The 19,171-nt window shown below is 41.5% G+C and overlaps 1 protein-coding gene across 1 annotated transcript in view; it reads right to left on the bottom strand.

Moving 5' to 3' along the window:
• The window catches only part of LOC145398138 (acetoacetyl-CoA synthetase-like), a 31,304-nt gene that overhangs the window by 6,075 nt on the left and 6,058 nt on the right, over positions 1-19,171 (bottom strand). Inside the window, exons 4-10 of the mRNA XM_080271082.1 lie at positions 15,189-15,385; positions 14,385-14,526; positions 13,356-13,436; positions 13,066-13,189; positions 12,409-12,597; positions 3,292-3,523; positions 2,927-3,063 (exon numbers count right to left, since the gene is read on the bottom strand). Of these exons, the coding sequence (XP_080127208.1) occupies positions 2,927-3,063; positions 3,292-3,523; positions 12,409-12,597; positions 13,066-13,189; positions 13,356-13,436; positions 14,385-14,526; positions 15,189-15,385 (1,102 nt within the window). The remainder of the gene's footprint in view (positions 1-2,926; positions 3,064-3,291; positions 3,524-12,408; positions 12,598-13,065; positions 13,190-13,355; positions 13,437-14,384; positions 14,527-15,188; positions 15,386-19,171) is intronic.

Genomic DNA, 19,171 nt, shown 5'->3' on the forward strand with positions numbered 1-19,171 from the left:
CAAGAATTACAAACCAATGTATTTCCATTTGTTTGTGATAGTTTTACATAAATATAACAGACATGCCATGTATACATTATGTAATGTTACATAGTTCACTCATTACTTGGCTTCTGCACCGCGCTTATGGGCAAGTCTCTTGTATTCATGAATTGGGGCATCCCTAGGCACTGCCCAACAACAGCCCGCAAGTATCTTGGGTGACATATTGCAACCAAGCTTACTGTGTGTCATAAGGTTTTCCACCAACTCACAGTAATTGTATACTTTGTTTCAACGAGATCTTGTAGCAACTAACCTGAAGGTGCAAGCATCCCTTTCTCCTGCACAGTGCGTTGTCAAACGAAATCTCGAATTTCACGAATCTCATGACCAACAAAAAGAAAAAAAACATTTGTTTGCTTGAGTTACCCTGGGGAATTTCAGAAATACTTGAAGGCTTCTTGGGTTCTGTCCACTGCTTTGACAAAGTTCATCATAAATAGCTTGAAGGATTCTTGGGTTTAGTCTACTGCTTTGACAAAATTCTTCACCAGATATAGCTTGATGTGCTACGGCGGTAACAAAATATCGATTCCACAAGCAGTGAATAGTGAACATTTTTCCTCCCTGGCTCCAGAGATTGTCGAAGAGGCCATCTCTTTTGTTGTAGTAAGACTCGCTTGCAAGACTATCTCATTCACAAACAATACAGCAGTACTTTGTTTATCCACTCCACAGACCAAACAAAATGGCAACCTTCAAGTCACCGCAAAGCTGCCACTGATGTCGGACATAGTCTATGTACCTCAAAAGCTGTATTATGTTGTAAGTTTCCTTCATATGGACTGCATGACCAACTGGAATGGATGGCAAAACATAGCCCCTGTGCAGCAGGACAGCTTTAAGACTCATCTATGAATCAATGAAGTCTCCAAACAACTGAATTTTGAACGATGTTGAGTGCTGCCATCAGACCATATCACCTTCCATGAAGATGAACTGGACAAGAATCTTTGAGGGTCACGGAACATGGAAACCCTAACATCAACTGCCAGATTCCATTGCCGTAGTTTGGAGCCTAACAACTCTTCCTTACTCTTGGGCATTTACAAATCCCTCAAAAGATCATTCAGTTCACGTTGTTATGAGGTGTGGTTCAGTGGAAGAGGATGGGGCAAAATTTGGGTCATGCGACGTTGATGGTTCAGAACTAGATGTTTCGTAGTTCCCCTCTTGGTCGTTTCATTCAAATGTGATGGATTTTGTTGCTTCAGGAACAGGCAGACCATCCCCGTGGGGTACTGGGCGAATAGCTGATGGAATGTATGGTTACTGTACAGTCCATTCTTTCTTTTCTGACAAACCTTTCCCAACTGGGGGCACCATACAGAAATAGCAATTGCTGTTACGATTTACTGCGCTTTTGTGTCGCAAATGTCACTTCGCCACAAATACACCAAAAATTATCTGCTTTATTCACATAAGTACGAGGCATCACTGCTCACTTTGGCTAGACAGAAGTCCCTTTGCAAAATCAAACAGTAATATACAAATGAGAATAACTTCATATGATTAGCAGGGTTTATATACGGCAGAATGTTCAGTGATATAACCCAACTGACTGATTCACCAGATACGTCTCAGAATATGATGCAATGCCACACCACTTTCAGGATGCACCACGCATATTTTGGCAAAACAACTGTAACTGTCCAAACTCACTAAGATATTTATTTATATCTGCGTTTCGAACATTTTTGGCTTGAAAGAACCATATTCAAATATTAGTTGTCCCATGCTATTCAAGTCAATGATCATAAATACTGAGCAAGGATACAGTATGTTAGAAACTAGAGCCAATCACACATTTGAAGAATAATTTTCGTTCTCACTGACCCAAAATGTGTAAAGTTTGGCCATTTTTGTCTCGGAAGCATTTTGACTGTAGACCAGTGTAATTCAAACGGTCTGCAACCAGGACACATAATCTTATGAAGCTATGCAAGTGCCTCAACTTCCTCAAGCACCGAAGAAAGACAGCACAAGCCATCATCTGCCTGGTGCTCTGGGAAGTACTAAAGGCGACTGGGACACTCCACCGGCAACTGCCGAAGTCAAGGGGAAGACCAAATGCTGCATCTTATGACACAATTTAGTTCCTCTACAAAGGTTAGGGCTTCCTTTCCCCGACAACAGGCAACCTCCGTTAAACACCGACGAAAGACGGTACGAGCCGTCACTTGCCTGGTGCTAAGAGGACACACAACTCATTCAATTCTGCAGCAATGGCCATTATTCATTTAAACTTTTGCAGAAATGGGCAAATAACTACAAAAACTATGCAGCATTTAACAAATAACTCATTCAAACTTATCCTACCCCACCCAACCTTCACCCCCACTGCACCCCACCCGACCTTTACCCCCTGCACCTCATCCATCCTCATCATTACCCCACCAAGTCCAACCTTTACTCCACTATACTCCACTACACCTCACTATCTCCCCAAAGTTCAGAGTTTTCCTTTCTCATACAAAAGGCAACCTCCCCAAACACCGACGAAAGACGGTATGAGCCATCACCTGCCTGGTGCTTGGAGAAGTACTGCCACACAAAACTATTATAACTACACTTTCCGCAGAGGTGTGCACAAAACTATCACACGTTCTGCAGCAATGTACAAACAGAACTATCATAATTACACTCTGCAGCAGTATGTGCACAATCATAATACTTCAACTTTCTGCAGTTAGGCAATGATGGTAATCTCCCCAAAACATTAATTTATTCAACAGAGATCCTGTAATCAATAGGTTATAGTCATGTATAAAAAAATTGGGCAGTACTGTTGCTGACATCCTGTAAAGACATCGTTCGTTCAACACCAAATGCCTGGCTGGTAGAAATGCAGACACTCAAACGGCCAAGCACAACACAAACTTACCAACATTGTAAATTTCAGCACTGCCAAACCTGACACCATTTGGGTTCAGCGTGCCATCACTGCGTCCCAACATGGTAATACCGCCGGTACGGGAGTTCAGTATCATGTAGTCACCGTGGGTCCATGCACTGCCGAATCTGTTGGCACGGGCAAGGGAGAATTAATGCTGCAATGCTTTGTAGCCCTTTGCATCATACATCGCTGCACTCCCCTGTTTACTTACATCCCTTATATCACCACCACAATTGCATTTGTGTATGAGGAAATTAATGTGCATTGTGCAAAAACAACTAGAAAAGTGCTAGGAAATCTTCAATAACTTATTTTCACTTCTATACCCCCCCATTCCTCTAATCTGTACTTACTTTGCAAAATAAGCCTTAGTATATTTAATTCCACCTTCGTCGTTCCAAAAGTGTGTGGGCATGGATGGGAATGGTCTGACGCACACCAGCTCTCCCCTGGTATCCAACACTGGCTTGCCCTCCTCATTCCAAGCTTCCACCGCCATGCCCAAGTTACGACTCTGTATCTCGCCCTCGTATACCGGAACGGTCGGGTTGGAGCCCATGAAGCAGGAAATGATGTCCGTCCCGCCTGAGAATCAAATAAAATAGATACCACATATTGTGAACAATTACCATCGTACCCAGACTTTGGCCTTGTATCTCACCCTCGTACATAGGTAGCATTGAGGCAGTTATGAAACAAAATGACGTCCTTCCCGCCAAAGAATCAAGAACTGGGTATTAAAGATAAAGGACAGCAGATAGTAATTTGTAAAAGGTAAACAACCAAGGCTAAATGCCCTGAAGTTCTTTTCAAGAATAACAAAACTCAATTCTAAGTCCAATAATTCTAAGATGCCTGAATACATCGTTTAAATGACTGTAGCTAACAGGCACAGGGGTATAACAAACTAAGGCAGACAGTCACGGAGCTGAACTGCATGTCATCAAAAGACCCAACGTAACTGTCCATGATGCATGCCAAGAGTCAAAAAAAAAAAAAAAAAAAAAAAAAAATCAAAATACTGCCACAGGAAGTATTGTTGGTCTTCAGATTCCCGAATGAAACCAACTTCATACAAATACTATTGGAGGAAAAGTCCAACAGAATAAGCCGCATACTTCCTTACCCTAATTCAGTGAATTTCTGAAATATACTGTTCAATACTGTTTCACAAAATCAAGCCATATTCATTACTCTACTACCAAAAGTAATGGAACAAGAAACTATTACTTAAAATTCAAAGTGCGGACGGCTTTTAACCGTTCTCATCCAAAACAGAGGCACGATGTCCCCTTTGTGTAAACTATTGTCTTATCTATACTCCAGCCTTGTACACGAGCAGCTCTCAACCACCTATGCAATTCGAGGCTTGCTGCAGTGTTCAAGCACTTTGAATCAGTGGCAACCATACACGATACTAATATATACCATCCAGCCTTGAACACCAACAGCTCTCATTCATATATGCAGTTACTGAGGCTTGCTGCAATGTTTAGGCCTTTTGAATGACAAACATACCTTAGCCTTGTACAGTCGCCCCAAGAAGTGATGGCAGAGTTTCAGATTGCTTCGGTCACTCTGCACTGCCGTACGTTCAATGAAAACAGTGAATATAAGATAAACATTCAATGCCTTCATCAGGTCATATCAAATAAATTATATATTATATTGCGCTAAGAATGATGTAAAATGAATAACAGGAGGCAGTGATATCAGAATTCAACACTAAGTTACCTTTCCCGATTTGAATGAATGTGAAATGTATTACTCCGCGCGCGGTGTGCAGTAGGCCTATAACTCCGTGTTCCTGATTTAAATGTTTCCCAGGATTTCAAATACAGATGCTCTAGTTTTGAAGACCAGTTAAGGAATATTATAATGACTACAATACACTGCCTTATTTTCAAATGCTATGGTGATGATCCAGCAACAATAAGGATGCCATAACAATGAAATTATTCTTCGTAATGATGCCCTACCTGCGGTAGCAGCAAGACCATACTGCCTTTTATTCCGTCTTCCTCTCTCCAATAATAATTATAATTAGCAACTTTATTCCCAATTGATGCAACATTATTATTAGCTGTAAGGAGATATGACAGAGTCCGCCCTTTTCTCTTACACTAAACAATAAACAGGACCAAAACATACGTTCATAAATTCCTGCAATGCAAAACCACGCACTCTTTACTCCATCTTTTAATTTTAATATGTCTTTTTAAATAAACTGTAATGTCCTGCTGAACAGAAAATGCTGATTTGGAAGTTTTGAACTCAATTATTTGTTTATGAACCTCTGCATTTTACTACTCTTGCTAATCGATTATGCACTGAGGATATCAAGACTGATCATGACAGAAGTTAGCATTCTGCAAGGAGCTCCGACTCCAAGCAAACATCGAGGTTCTTTTTTTATACTTCTTTCACCGACAGCCCTCTGGCTTATATTAAATAATCCAGAGCTTTTTATTAATGGAAAACTGGCCAAAGGCAGTGTAATAACTGCATGTCTTTGAGGAAATGTTATCTCTTTTCGTGCGTGTTGATCGAAACATTTAAAATAGCTTACTGGCCTACGCCGCCTTCCCGCTTTCTGTCGTCGTCCATGAAGACATTGGAAACTGAAATAAACGACTTTATATTATTCCCTGGTATTATAACGGAAATTATTTTATAAGTAATAATTACTAAATTTTATTGTTTATTGAAGCTCCCTTTTGTTCAGTCTTACGCTACTAAAAAATTATTGCGTGTTACCATACTAGTCTTGAACTCCGCAAATTATTCCTGACTGTCTCTAAGCGATCGTTGTGAAATTTCATTTAGTTCCGTTTAGGATCTCCTATTATCGTAACTAATGAACTGCTTCCTACAATTTTGAAATATATAGGTACTTTGGCATTGCTTTATTGTTTTTTGCAACAGTTTTACGTATTAGGTTTCACCTCGTAGAGATATAAGGAAGAGTATGAGCACTGTCGCTGACCAAAAATTTCTGGATACTCCGCCGTCACTTCTTAGGCCGACTGTACACCAACTCTCGGCCATCTACGCAATTTTTCGAAGGTTTGCTGGTGTTACGGTATTTTGAATCAAACAGGCAGATACATAATACGTATCTGTCTACCAGCCTTGAACACCAGCAGCTCTGTCATCTGTGCAATTATAGGCTTGCTGCAGTGATAAGGCATTTTGAATCAAATGGCAGCCGTTGATAAAAGTATGGGGGAAGAGGGAGTGAGTGAGCCAGGCACTCGACCTCCCTTTGCCACTACCACAACTAACGGTTGCGCCGATGTGCCGCAACAGATGGCAGCACATTTCCGTTCTGTATGCGTGTCGTCTACCACCGGGAATCCTCCGCCAGGACGAACACTCGCCCCGTTGTCTCAAAATTAGCCGTGGGTCTTTCTCGAAAATATGCTCATATGCGTTTCCCAGCCAAAATTCTCCGTTTTTCAAACCTAACCTATCCCACTAGGGCTGCTTGGCCGAGGTGGCTGGCTGTGGTACTGAGACAAACACCCAAACAGAACAGAAACATACTGCAAGGCAACGTCCCTCCACTCTGATTTGCCAGTTTCGTATAACTTGACACAGCATATGAAAAGCAGCAAAACTCAGGTTATCACAGTGTAACAACTTTTTCATAAAATGGGAGTTACCATTCTTTTGGACATACACCGAATTGAAGCACAGCTTTATCACTAGACGCAAATTCATTTACTGCGTATTTTTCTCCAGCACCGATGCCCAAAACGAAAATTCAAAAACTATTGGAGGAAAATGTCCAACAGCCGCGTCTTCCAAAATGCCAGTTCAGTGGATTTAAAACATCAATCAATAATAATCTTAGTCATGCCAAACTCATTATTAGGCTATACAACCACAACCTATGCAACAGTGCAAACGGTTTTTAACCCGTTCTCCAAAATACTAGCAGAAAGTCCGTCATGTATAAACTATTCTTCCTGCCTTGTACACCAACAGCTGTCACGTAATTTGAGACGCTGCAGTGTTTACGCATTTTGAATGAAGTGGGTCATACATGTCTTCCAGCCTTGTACACCAGCGGCTCTCAGCCATCTATGCAATTTCTGAGGCTTGCTTCAGTGGCAAGGCATTTGGAAACGAATTGGCATAATAATAAAATAATAATAATAATAATAATCCAGCCCTGAACACAGAAGCTCTCAGTTACGTACGCAAATTCTGAGGGTTACTGCAATGTTCAGGCATTTAGAATCTAAGTTTATTAGATTTTCCTTCCGTGGGAAGGAGCCGGCCTGTGGGCCCGCCAGAGGTAAAGCTGGGATAATAAAACAAGCGTAGGCTAGTTGGCTGTTGGAGTCTAATGATGGAGACTTATGTCCAGCGCGGCAACGTCCTCGGGGAGATCCATGCAGGTGGCAAGAAAGCGGTCCTCGTGTCCTGGCGCCTGATGAATCCATACCCCGCCTTCTTGTACCATTTCACGGTTCCTGTGTTGGTGTGCGCTCATGGCGACTCCTCTGTGCCTGTAGTGGCCCCCCTCGACGGGTCGAAGGCCGAGACAGGAGGCGAGGAATCGCTGGAGAGATGTTGCCACCACTGCTGCTGGACAGGAACTGGCTAGAATCTAAGCGGCAATTATATCTTCAGCCTTGTACACCAGCAGCTCTCAGTCACGTAACAATTTCTGAGGCTTGCTGCAGTGTTCAGGCATGCTGAATTATACGTGGCAGCCATACATATTCCGAAGTGCGTGCGTTGGCTGGGGGGGGGGGGAAGGAGCGCGGATACACTCTACCTCCCCCCTCGAAAGCTGGTTCGCCTCTGACGACGAACCGAAACCGGTCTTTCGTGGGAGAATCATATGAGGAATAGAAAACATGCTAAATACAGCAAGTAGAAGAAATTTGGCCAATTATTTATAAAATAATGTAAAAAATACACAAACCTCCTTCCTAATATAAATTGTACAACCAGTTAGCGTCCTCGCTGTACTAAGATTTTATGCATTATCAATCCTATATATATGTAAAAAATGCTTTAACAAATTTGTCTGAAGACATTTTGTCGCAGAGCTGCACGAGTAACAAGCAAGAGTTCCACAGAAAAATAAATCTGTGCTATTATTTCTTCAACGAGAGTGGTAGTTATGTATCTCTTATAGCATATAAAATACAGCCAACAGTGTCCGCAATAGGTCGTTTTGTGCAATATCACGCCACTATACCTCAAAATATTGCCCCCAAAAAATCAACATGGCTTAAACCAGAGATGTTAGCGAGCTCTAGAAGTTACCGGCCATTTCTAGTAATATTATTATTTTGGAATTATTTCGGTGCTATTCAAATATACTGAGGGAGGAGTTCATACTAGTTCTTCTATAAAATAATGCTCATCCACGCTAGTATACCTTTTTTTGCCGATAATTTCAAATACACTAGCTTTTCGTGAATCAAAATGCATGTAAATATAACCATATGGCAATACGAGTTGGCGCCCGGCGGTCCATTCAAAACACGTTCTCAAAGTTTATTAACATATTTCCGATTGATTACTGTACGTTAATGCTTTCTACAATGTGTAATGATGTGGTGAGACATATAAACACTTCTGAGATGAGTTAAATGGGAGTTTGAAATGATTTTGGCTACAAATAAAGAGATTTTGTTGCCACTCATTCACGTTTTCTCTCTTTGTTTACGTTATGTTCATTCATAATTGTTTTTAAATTTACCCGTTACGGTATTGTTTACGTTGCAGACCTTTAAATTCATTCATTCTAGACTTTGTACTTCATTCAAGAAAAAAGAAATGCGAGAGAAAGAAGTGAGAAGAAAGAAAGGCGAAAGGAGAGAAGAAATGACTAAGAAACGAGAAAATAGAAGAAACGAGAAAGAAGAAATGGCATAGGGGTGAAAGGAGAAAAAACCGGAAGAAATGAAGAAATGATGGGAAAGAAGAAAGGGGAAAAAGGAAATGAAAGGAGAGAAAAAAAGAAGCGGAAGAAAAGAGAAAAAGAAATGGAAGAAAGAAGCACTGGAAGAAAGGAGAAAGAAGAAATGAGGAAGAAACAGGAGGGGAAAGAAGAAAAAAAACAAATAGAAGAAAGGAGAAAGAGAAAATGGATGACAGAAAGAAAATAGAAAGAATCAAACAGAACAAAGCCGAAAATAGAAAAAAAATGAAGAAAGAAGAGGAAGGAGGAAGAAGAATAGGAAGAGGAGGAAGAAAAGGTGAAGAGGACCGTCCAACCGAACGCACCGTCCTACGTCGTAACGTCCCTCCACTCTGTCTTGAGTTGCCAATATCGTATAACTATATTTTAAATACTACACGAAAAAAAAAAAAAACAGTAATACTAGGGTTATCACAGACGACGATGTGACATAATTTTTCTTTTTTCATATGATGGGAATTAATATTCTTTTGGACATAATATAGGCCTGCAATACTGAAAAACAGCTACGGTATGTTAGCACTGGACGAAATGTTATTTTCTTGCGTATTTTTCTCCACTGTAAATTGTCTGTTATGACGTTGTCCAGTGATGAATTTGGTCTTGATCTGAGGGAAGCACTTGATACATGTATAATTTAATATTACGGCTGATAATCGTAAATGAATAGTTTCTGATGAATTTCACACTGCAGGGTTGGAACACTTCATACAAGTCTGATTTTCCTCGTTCATTTGCTTCATTATATTGAATGCTGTGAATCTGTTGAATATTAATGACATACGCCTTATTCTGCAGGCGAAACCATTGAAAAGACTATGATATACCACAAAATTTCATATGATAGGAATGAAAATAGTTTTGAACGAGTACGGTAAAGAATTCTACATCTATAGTACGAGGGGTGATTAGAAAGAAATGACAGTGAGTCCATAAACTTTTATTAGCATGAAGAACTATCAAACTATGACTCACATTCCTTCAAAGTACTCCCCTCCAACCTCTATGCAGCGTTCCATTCTCTTTCTCCACTTCATGAAGCAAGCGTGGTACTCTGAAGACGGTATACTTCGGAGTTCTGAATTGACGGTCCGTGCCAAGTCTTGGATGCGATGAAATTGCTTCCCAGCGATGGCAGATTTAATTTTTGGAAACAACCAAAAGTCACAGGGAGCCAGGTCAGGAGAGTAGGGTGGGTGGGGGAGCAGAGTTATACCTTGTTGTTCCAGGTACTGCATAGTGAGGCGAGCTTTGTGGGGTGCAGCATTGTTGTGGTGCAGCAAAAGGCGAGACCGATGGCTGGTTGGTGCGGTGTTGGCCTTGTGTTCCAAGACTTGTGGAAGGACCTGGTCTGTGTAGTATTGGGCTGTGATAGTGGACTTTTCAGGCATCACATCCACGCATATTGGTCCTTGAGAATTGAAAAAGATGGTGAAAAGGCGCTTCCGGCTGCAAAATCCTTCCTTCAAAATCTGAGGTCGAGGGTCTTCATCGCCCAACCACACCATGTTTGACTGCTTGTCACGGGTTGTGAAGAATGAAATCCAACACTCATCTCCAGTAGCAACATCTGAGAACCGTTTTGGACCATTTGGTTCAAATTCAGCAAGCCAGACACGACAAATCCTCACCCGTTCAGCCTTTTGCTCATCAGTCAACAAATGGGGTATCCATCGACAACACTTCTTCCTCAGGTGTAATTGTTCATGCACGATGTCATATGCACTCCCATAACTGATATCAAGCTCCAAGGCTAAGAACCTAAGAGTTACAGTTGGATCCTCGTCAATGATGGACCGTGCACGGACAGTTGTTGCTTCGGTCACGGATATCCGGGGGCGTCCAGAGCGTTGTTCATCTTTCAATTCAGTTTTTCCTGCTGTGAAAGCACGAATCCAGCGGGAAACAGTTTCCAGGGAAGGAGTAGTGTCTGGATAAACTTGTAATAATTCCCCTCGAATCTCTGTTGCTTTCTTTCCCAGTTTCCACCTCGTAAAAATGTAGAACCTGCAGCCTTCTTTCGAGTAATCCATGTTTCTGGCCAGAGAGCAAAAACAAGAGTGAAGCATTCACTCACAACAATAAAACAAGAAAAGTCAGGCATACGGCGACAAGTTCAAACTCGTAAGGACAGGCAACTCTGCACTCTCCTTGCTCCTCTACCTCCCATCATTCAAGGTTTTCATGTTATAGCACGAACTGTCATTACTTTCTGATCACCCTTCGTAGATGATCTATGCAGGTTTCCTCAGTACCATCACTGACGAAACAAGTCTGTTGCCGACAGATTTAGTTTTCACACCCTGGATAGACCACATTTCTACAGGACTGATCTCCTTTGAGACATCCTCTGATTTCCTTTTTTTTGTGTTCTTTATAGTTTCACTGTACTAAATTTGTTGTGGCATGACTTAACACGAGGCTTTGTGTGATCTTATTGTCTTGAATCCCTGTGCCATCATTGCCATCAGCTAGTCAGGATATGTTGATATTCAGGGGAAGTTCATGGAAGGCTGTGATGTTTTGGACAAATGTCTTGTATCCAGAGCCATATATCTGCTTTGCCACAATAAACGGACGAACAAATGCTTCTTCTGTCACTTCTTGGCATAATACACAACAACTCCAGTCAGTTGGGGAAACTTGTGTCAGCACCACGCAATGTTTTGGAAGGAAACGATTGTGCACCGCTCTGCCGTAGTTGAAACTTGTGTTGCACCAGGCAGTGTTTTAGAAGAAAATGATTGTGCACCGCTTTGCCACTGTTAGGATCTGTATGTTAGAGTCTACTAACAGTGTTCAGTTCTACAAGCAAGACCGTCACCCGAGCACCAACACTTGAAAGAGAAATCAAACACTTTAAATAACAATATAATATGTTGGCCTTTAGATGGACAAGTATGATGAGATACATTTCCTGCAGACTGTCACATTCACCTGATAGCAATACATCAGCACATACTAGAATTATGTTGGAAAATACACAATATTAATGCTGTGTGAAATTTAATGAGAGTTACTTAGAATTATATGAATAATGATAACCAAAACAAAAACAGATTATTGATTTGGTATAGTCATGCGTCCATCTGATGTGTATAGCTGCAGTCTCTTGAAACATGCCATCCAAGCCCATGTATTTTCAATATTAATTTGCAATAGAATCTAGCCATATCCTACTGTATTCTGCTTGATTTAAATCAGGTGTATTATTAAGGAACCTATACCTGTATAACAAAATGCATCCTATTTTTTCCTGATTATAGAAACAGCCACATTTCCAGTGACCATTCGAACACTTTGCACACAATATTCGGGATGGGTTCTGATCTAATATGAATTTACACATAATCAAGCACTCATGTTACAGATGTTATGGTTTTATCTCCATCTGAACAATACATTCAAACTATTACTGATACCTATTGACAAACCCAACACCCATCTTGAAATGACAATCTACTCTCTCTCGCTCTCTCTCTCTCTCTCTCTCTCTCTCTCTCTCTCTCTCTCTCTCTCTCACCTGAAATAGACCCCAGCATGACATCTTCCTTGACATGGTTGTAGACATATCTGAAGGATCGTGGTGATAAGGGTGAACCAGTAGACAGGATGGCTCGCAGGGACGATAGGTCATGGCTCTCTTTTGGACGTATGCCTTTGTCCTCCTGCACTGACAGCCATTTTGCGCCTGTACCCATCACAGTCACCCCTGAAATAAATAAATACATAAATAAAGAAGTGTAATACAAGCTTTAATGCAGACTTGAACCTCACAGACTCCAGTTCAAGTTCATTCTGCATGTGAGACCAAGGACTGGACCCTGACTATAGTTCTGTACATTTAGGAGAAGTCTATCCGCCCCATGATGCGAGAGCTGTCTTGGGTTTCAAATTAAGTCCTTGATAGGCAGTTAAAAATTGCCCTTTTTTGTATGCAAGGAAGAAGGAACCAAATGCCAGGAGCCGCAAACCGTTCCTTCCAAGACAAAAACAAAAACAATACAAAAAAAGAGCCAAATTCAAGATCCGTTCAAGATCATGGCAGTATGTCCTTGCATATGACTGCTTATGTTTGCATCTGTTGAACCAAACTGACAACATAAAACTCTAGGAACACCAATAATACACTGTGAACTAGAGCATCACCAATCAGGAAGGGATACTGCACAAAACTTACCCAGCTTATCGACAAGGTCCCACATGACAGCAGGTGTGGGTAGGAGTGGAGACCCGTCGTACAGGAAGAGGGAACAACCTGAGAACAAGCCCACTACCAGCCAGTTCCACATCATCCACCCAGTCTGGAACGTGAAGGCGAAATAACACATGAGAATATTAGATTTATCAATTTTGCGGTTTATTTCCCCATCATATCTAAGCTTTGTCGAATTTCATGCCACCAGAACGTTGTATTCAAGGTGTCTAGCCCAGTTCCGTCGGATGAAAACAGACGAAAGAGGAACTTACCGTGGTGTAGTAGGTGAAGATGTCTGAGCGAGTGAGATCCAGATGGAGTACGTGCTCCTTGGCAATCTGTAGTAGTGTGCCCTGAAAGTGGGAGAAAACAGAGAGTAGTAGTAGTAGGAGTAGTAGTAGTAGTAGTAGTAGCAGTAGTAATAGTAATAGTAGTAGCAGTAGTAATAGTAATAGTAGTAGTAGTAGTAATAGTAGTAGTAGTAGAGATCATATGTCAGTCTTGTAATTCAATATTCAAGATGGAGAGATGGCAATATCAGGGCAGGTGAAAGAGGACAGTATGGCACCATGAGCAAGTTTAATTTTCTAGATGCAACGTGACATTTTTAACATGGAGAAACGGCAGTTTTTAGGGATTGAGTGCAAAACTATGGTCAAGTGTAAGTATTCTGACATAGCACAGCGTATAGATAGAAAGAGAGCATATTTAAGGCAAGTGAAAGTTAGAAGAGTAGATATAGCAAATTTAGGACAAGTCAAAGTTAAATTTAGGGAAGAAAGTAAATTTAGGGAAAGTAAAAGTTAAAAGAGTATAGCAAATTTAGGGCAAGTAAAAGTTAGAAGAGTATAGCATATTTAGGACAAGTCAAAGTTAAATTTAGGGAAGAAAGTAAATTTAGGGAAAGTAAAGGTTAAAAGAGTATAGCAAATTTAGGGCGTTTTTTTTTTTTTTTTTTTTTTTTTTAATGCGAGGAAGAAGGAACCAAAGGCCATGAGCCCGCAGTAACAGTTCCCTCCAAGAGAAAAACAAAATACAATATAGAGCCAAATTCAAGATCCGATCATTTAGGACAAGTAAAAGTTTAAAAAGTATAACAAATTTAGGGCAATTAAAAGTTTAAAAAGTATAACAAAATTAAGGAAATTAAAGTTAAAAGAGTATAACAAATTTAGGGCAAGTAAAAGAGGATAAGAAATTTAGGGCAAGTAAAAGAGTATAACAAATTTAAGGTACGTAAAAGCTAAAGGAGTACTGCAAATTTAAGGCACGTAAAAGTTAAAACTGTGTAATGTACTGACCCCGACGGAATGCACCATACACTTAGGCACACCCGTTGTTCCTGATGAAAACATGATGAACAGTGGATGGTGGAACGGGACCTGTGTGAATTCAACCTCGACGTCCTCTTTATCATCTGCCACAAGGTCGTCGAGGAACACACTGTTGATGATAAGTAGGTCAGCTAGTGTCATATTTAATCCTTTGAGACAGATGTGGACGATAAGTAGGTAAGTTAGTGTCATATTTAATCCTTTGAGACAGATGTGGACGATAAGTAGGTAAGTTAGTGTCATATTTAATCCTTTGAGACAGATGTGGACGATAAGCAGGTCAGCTAGTGTCATATTTAATCCTCTGAGACAGATGCTTGTTCCTATAAAAAGATAAGTGATAGAACGCAACCAGTGACAAATGCACTTCTGTAACTTCCCTTTCATATGGCAACTGAGCTAAGCCAAACTCGACTCAAATGCCAACTACACTGGACCAAACCCGACTCAAATGCCAACTACACTGGACCAAACTCGACTCAGATGCCAACTACACTGGACCAAACCCGACTCAAATGCCAACTACACTGGACCAAACCCGACTCAAATGCCAACTACACTGGACCAAACTCGACTCAAATGCCAACTACACCAAACCAAACTCGACTCAAATGCCAACTACACTGGAACAAACTTTACTCGGATGCCAACTACATTAGACCAAACTCGACTCAAATGCCAACTACACCGGACCAAACCTGACTCAAATGCCAACTACACTGGACCAAACTCGACTATAACATCATCAAAACCCAGCCGAACCGAACCCACCTATTCGGTATCGTGGAAATGTCAATCTGGTTTTTCTTGAGGACGAAGGGTATAAGGATGACTTTGGTGAGTGTTGGGAGGCCTGCTACCACTTGGGCCAGCTTGTCGAGGTGATGGTGGACCTTCCCGTTGTACACCACTGCTTCTACGGACACGAGGACGGTTGGCTCCACTTGTTGCAGACGTTCCAGTACACCCTGCAAAGAAAAACCAACATTAGTATCTACCACTTCAGTATCATCATCAGCGACGCCACTACACTTGGTTCCACATCTTGTAATGGAATGAGTACACCCTGCAAAAGAAATAATGTAGGTTTAATCAGCATCACTACCTTCATCACCTTTCTCAACGTCACTATCATCTTTTTTGTCATTATTTGTATCATCGCCATCATCGTCATGATCATAATAACCATCACCACCTTCCTCAGCATCATCATCGTTTTCGTCACCATCGCCTCTATTGTCATCATCACCAGCACCATCGTCATCACTGTCACCACCGCCATCATTAACTCAGTCATCATCACCAACCTCACCACAATCAGGACTAAATCGTACCTTCTTTTCCACTGCGTCTGCTTCACACTTAGGGCACGTCCGTCACTTTCCTCCCTGACGCATCATATCAAAGAGAATCATCTATGGCCAGAGAAATCTATTAGGCCTCTCCCATCTAAGCAATATTTTGCAGAGGAAAGTGACAAGCAGAAGAGAAGAAATATTAGGCGGACTTTTATTTAATGGCCAGAGAAACAAACCAAACCTCTCCCAGCGTTGGGATATTGGCCAGCAGCGATAAATGACATGCAGAAAAGGTGAAATACTAGACAAACTTTTGTATCTATGGCCAGAGAAGCATAGTAATCCTCTCTCAGCTTGGGAATATTTGCCAACACAGGATATGAGTAAGAGAAGAGGTGAAGTATTAGTTGATTTTTTGTCCCCGACTGTCCAACTATGGAAAAACTGCATGCAACTGGTTTTTAATGAAAAAAAAAAAATCCAAGGATGCGAGCCTGCAAAACTTGTTGTTCACACACACACACACACACACACACACACACACACACACACACACACACACACACACACACACACACACACACACACACAAAGGGCGCCGAGTACATTTATATTTGTGTGCTTGGACATTTTCGTCCCTTCAGTCCTTCCTTGTATTTTCTTCTAACAGAAAGCTTACATAGAACACAGCTTTTCCTCTCCTGTCTTTCTTATAAAAAATATTCCATACTCTTTTTTCCGACAAGGATGATGTTTTTCTAGTCTTTTTTCTGCCCTTTTTTTTTTCTTTTGGGTGGTGTGGTGGATGGGAGGGTGCCTTCCTCTCCTTCTGTCCTATCCACACGCACGTAGGTTCGATCCTTGTACAACTGACTTCTAACAAATCACATCACTATGGGCAATCACACCTCCTCTTTTCCATACGTAATCCTGAACGATTTTTAAAGACAAGAAAGTAGATGTGTAACTTTAAGGGTGTGTAACTTTAAGGTGTGTGTGTGTGTAGGTGGGTCAGTGGATGGACGAGGGTATGCGTGCTTGTGTGTGTGAATGTGTGTGTGTGTGTGTGTGTGTGTGTGTGTGTGTGTGTGTGTGTGTGTGTGTGTGTGTGTGTGTGTGTGCGTGTGTTTGTGTGTGGGTAGGTGGGTGAGTGGCTGGACGAGGTTATGCGTGCTTGTGTGTGTGTGTGTGTGTGTGTGTGTGTGTGTGTGTGTGTGTGTGTGTGTGTGTGTGTGTGTGTGTGTGTGTGTGTGTGTGTGTGTGTTTTTGTGTGTGTGTGTGTGTGTGTGTGTGTGTGTGTGTGTGTGTGTGGGTAGGTGGGTGAGTGAGTGGACGAGGGTATGCGTGCTTGTGTGTGTGTGTGTGTGTGTGTGTGTGTGTGTGTGTGTGTGTGTGTGTGTGTGTGTGTGTGTGTGTGTGTGTGTGTGTGTGTGTGTGTGTGTGTATCCCTCCAGCACCGAGGTAGGACAAAAACAGGATACTCAACATTCACAGGCAACTCCTGCCCCTCTGACCTTGTAGTGGTCAAGAGGCGCTATTTAAGTGCTAAGGCCACCCAACACATTTTCCTTACCGATTTATTCCTGCGTCTGCTCCGTTACTATATTTGTGTATTATTCACGCAAATCTATGTCGATATTGAAAAGATACAAGGAGCAAACCAGGGGATATTAATGAGTAGTTTGGAAAATAAATCGCTAAGGAAGAGGTGTTAGGGAACCTCCTTACCCACCGAGGATGCCGGCCAAGGTCTGCTGGTGTGGGTTTGGACACGGCAACTGCTATAACTTTTTGGCAAATATAGAGATACACCATTTATTCACTCAATTACTGGAGTTTTATCATCTTTTTATTATTTACTATGCCCGTCTATGTCCGTATCTCCTGTTATCAGTATGTAAAGACACTGTCAGGTATATTCCCTTTTAGAATTTAACTTGACCTAATATTGACGCTTGTATCTTGTATGCTGGGTGTAAAAAATAGATTTAGGCTAAACTATGATGCTAGTCGCAAAGAAGTGCTATGGAAAGGATGTAAAGTCATGGCATTGTCTTTTTCTGCCACTGAGCTGCGTGAAATATAATGCCAGTCACGAATCATTGCTATGGAAAGATGTAGAGCCATAGCATTATCTTTTTCTGCCACTCAGCTATGCGAAATAAGTTACAAAAGGACTGATATCCGGGTCAAGTAAAGGTGAAAAAACAATAGTGATAGTCATGAAGAAGTGCTAGGAGCCGCCCGGTAATATCAGCTCCACCACACGAAGGCGCCCCCTCCAGCACGCCATGTAAACATTCCTAGGCCACCAGGTGTATAAACATTCCACCGCCTGGTTATGATCAGTGTCACCACGTGAAGGTGTCTCTCTCTCTCTCTCTCTCTCTGTGTGTGTATATATATATATATATATATATATATATATATATATATATATATATATATATATCTAGCACGCCGTATAAACACCCCACCTCTTTGTCTCTCGCGGCGTATATGTATCATCATTAACGCACACGCGGTTAGCCGTGACCACCTGGACCTTGACTCGGGCCAAAAATAAACATCAGACATCAGACATGCTCAGAGCTGATCCATTCATACCAGTGTGGTGTTGTATCTATTTATTTACAGGTTTTCTTCGAGAACACGAGACCTTGTCTTGAGAGGGTTAATGAAGCTCCCTAACACCTTTTCCTAAGTGATTTTTTTTTTTTTTTTTGCCATATCTGACCGCTTCAGTTCGGAAAGCCTCTCCTAAGCTGAGTAAAGTCATTTGGAGTTGTAAATACAGTATATATATATATATATATATATATATATATATATATATATATATATATATATATATATATCTGCAGACATCTTTATCTTGGCAGGGGCGGCCACAAACAAATCGCTTCCATATCACCCTGTCCTCCGCTATCAGGCAGTCCTCTCTCTAGGTCTCATCCCTCCCCCCCTCTCTCATATACCTTTCCACCTCATCCCTTCATCTCACCCTTAGTCTCCCCCTCCCCCCATCTCACCCTCAGTCTCCCCCTCCCCCGTCCACCTCACTCATATTTTTTCCTAGTCAGTCCAACTCACCCCCACTCATATACCCCTCCGGCGCATACCTCCACCTCATTCTCAATCTACCTCTCCCCCTCCACCTCAATCACACTCTCCTAGTCAGTCTCTCATTTTCTCCAATCCATCTTGTCAAGGTAGTGCATTCCCTCACAATCACCAACAATCACCCAGACCACAAACTGCTACTTTCACCGTAATTTGGCCCAGAATTCCCTTTTTCTGCAGCTCATGTAACTCAGCGACAGAATGCTATGACTCCACATCCCCCACGGCGCTTCTTTGTGACTAGCATCATACTCTAATGTTAATGTACTGTAAAAACTCAGCACTGAAGATGGTGAGGTGGCAATTTAAGTACTACTACTACTACTACTACTA

Source organism: Coenobita brevimanus, chromosome 44, assembly GCF_032717465.1.
Source record: "Coenobita brevimanus isolate Jiangsu-jjx chromosome 44, ASM3271746v2, whole genome shotgun sequence".
In the NCBI taxonomy this organism is placed as follows: domain Eukaryota; kingdom Metazoa; phylum Arthropoda; class Malacostraca; order Decapoda; family Coenobitidae; genus Coenobita; species Coenobita brevimanus.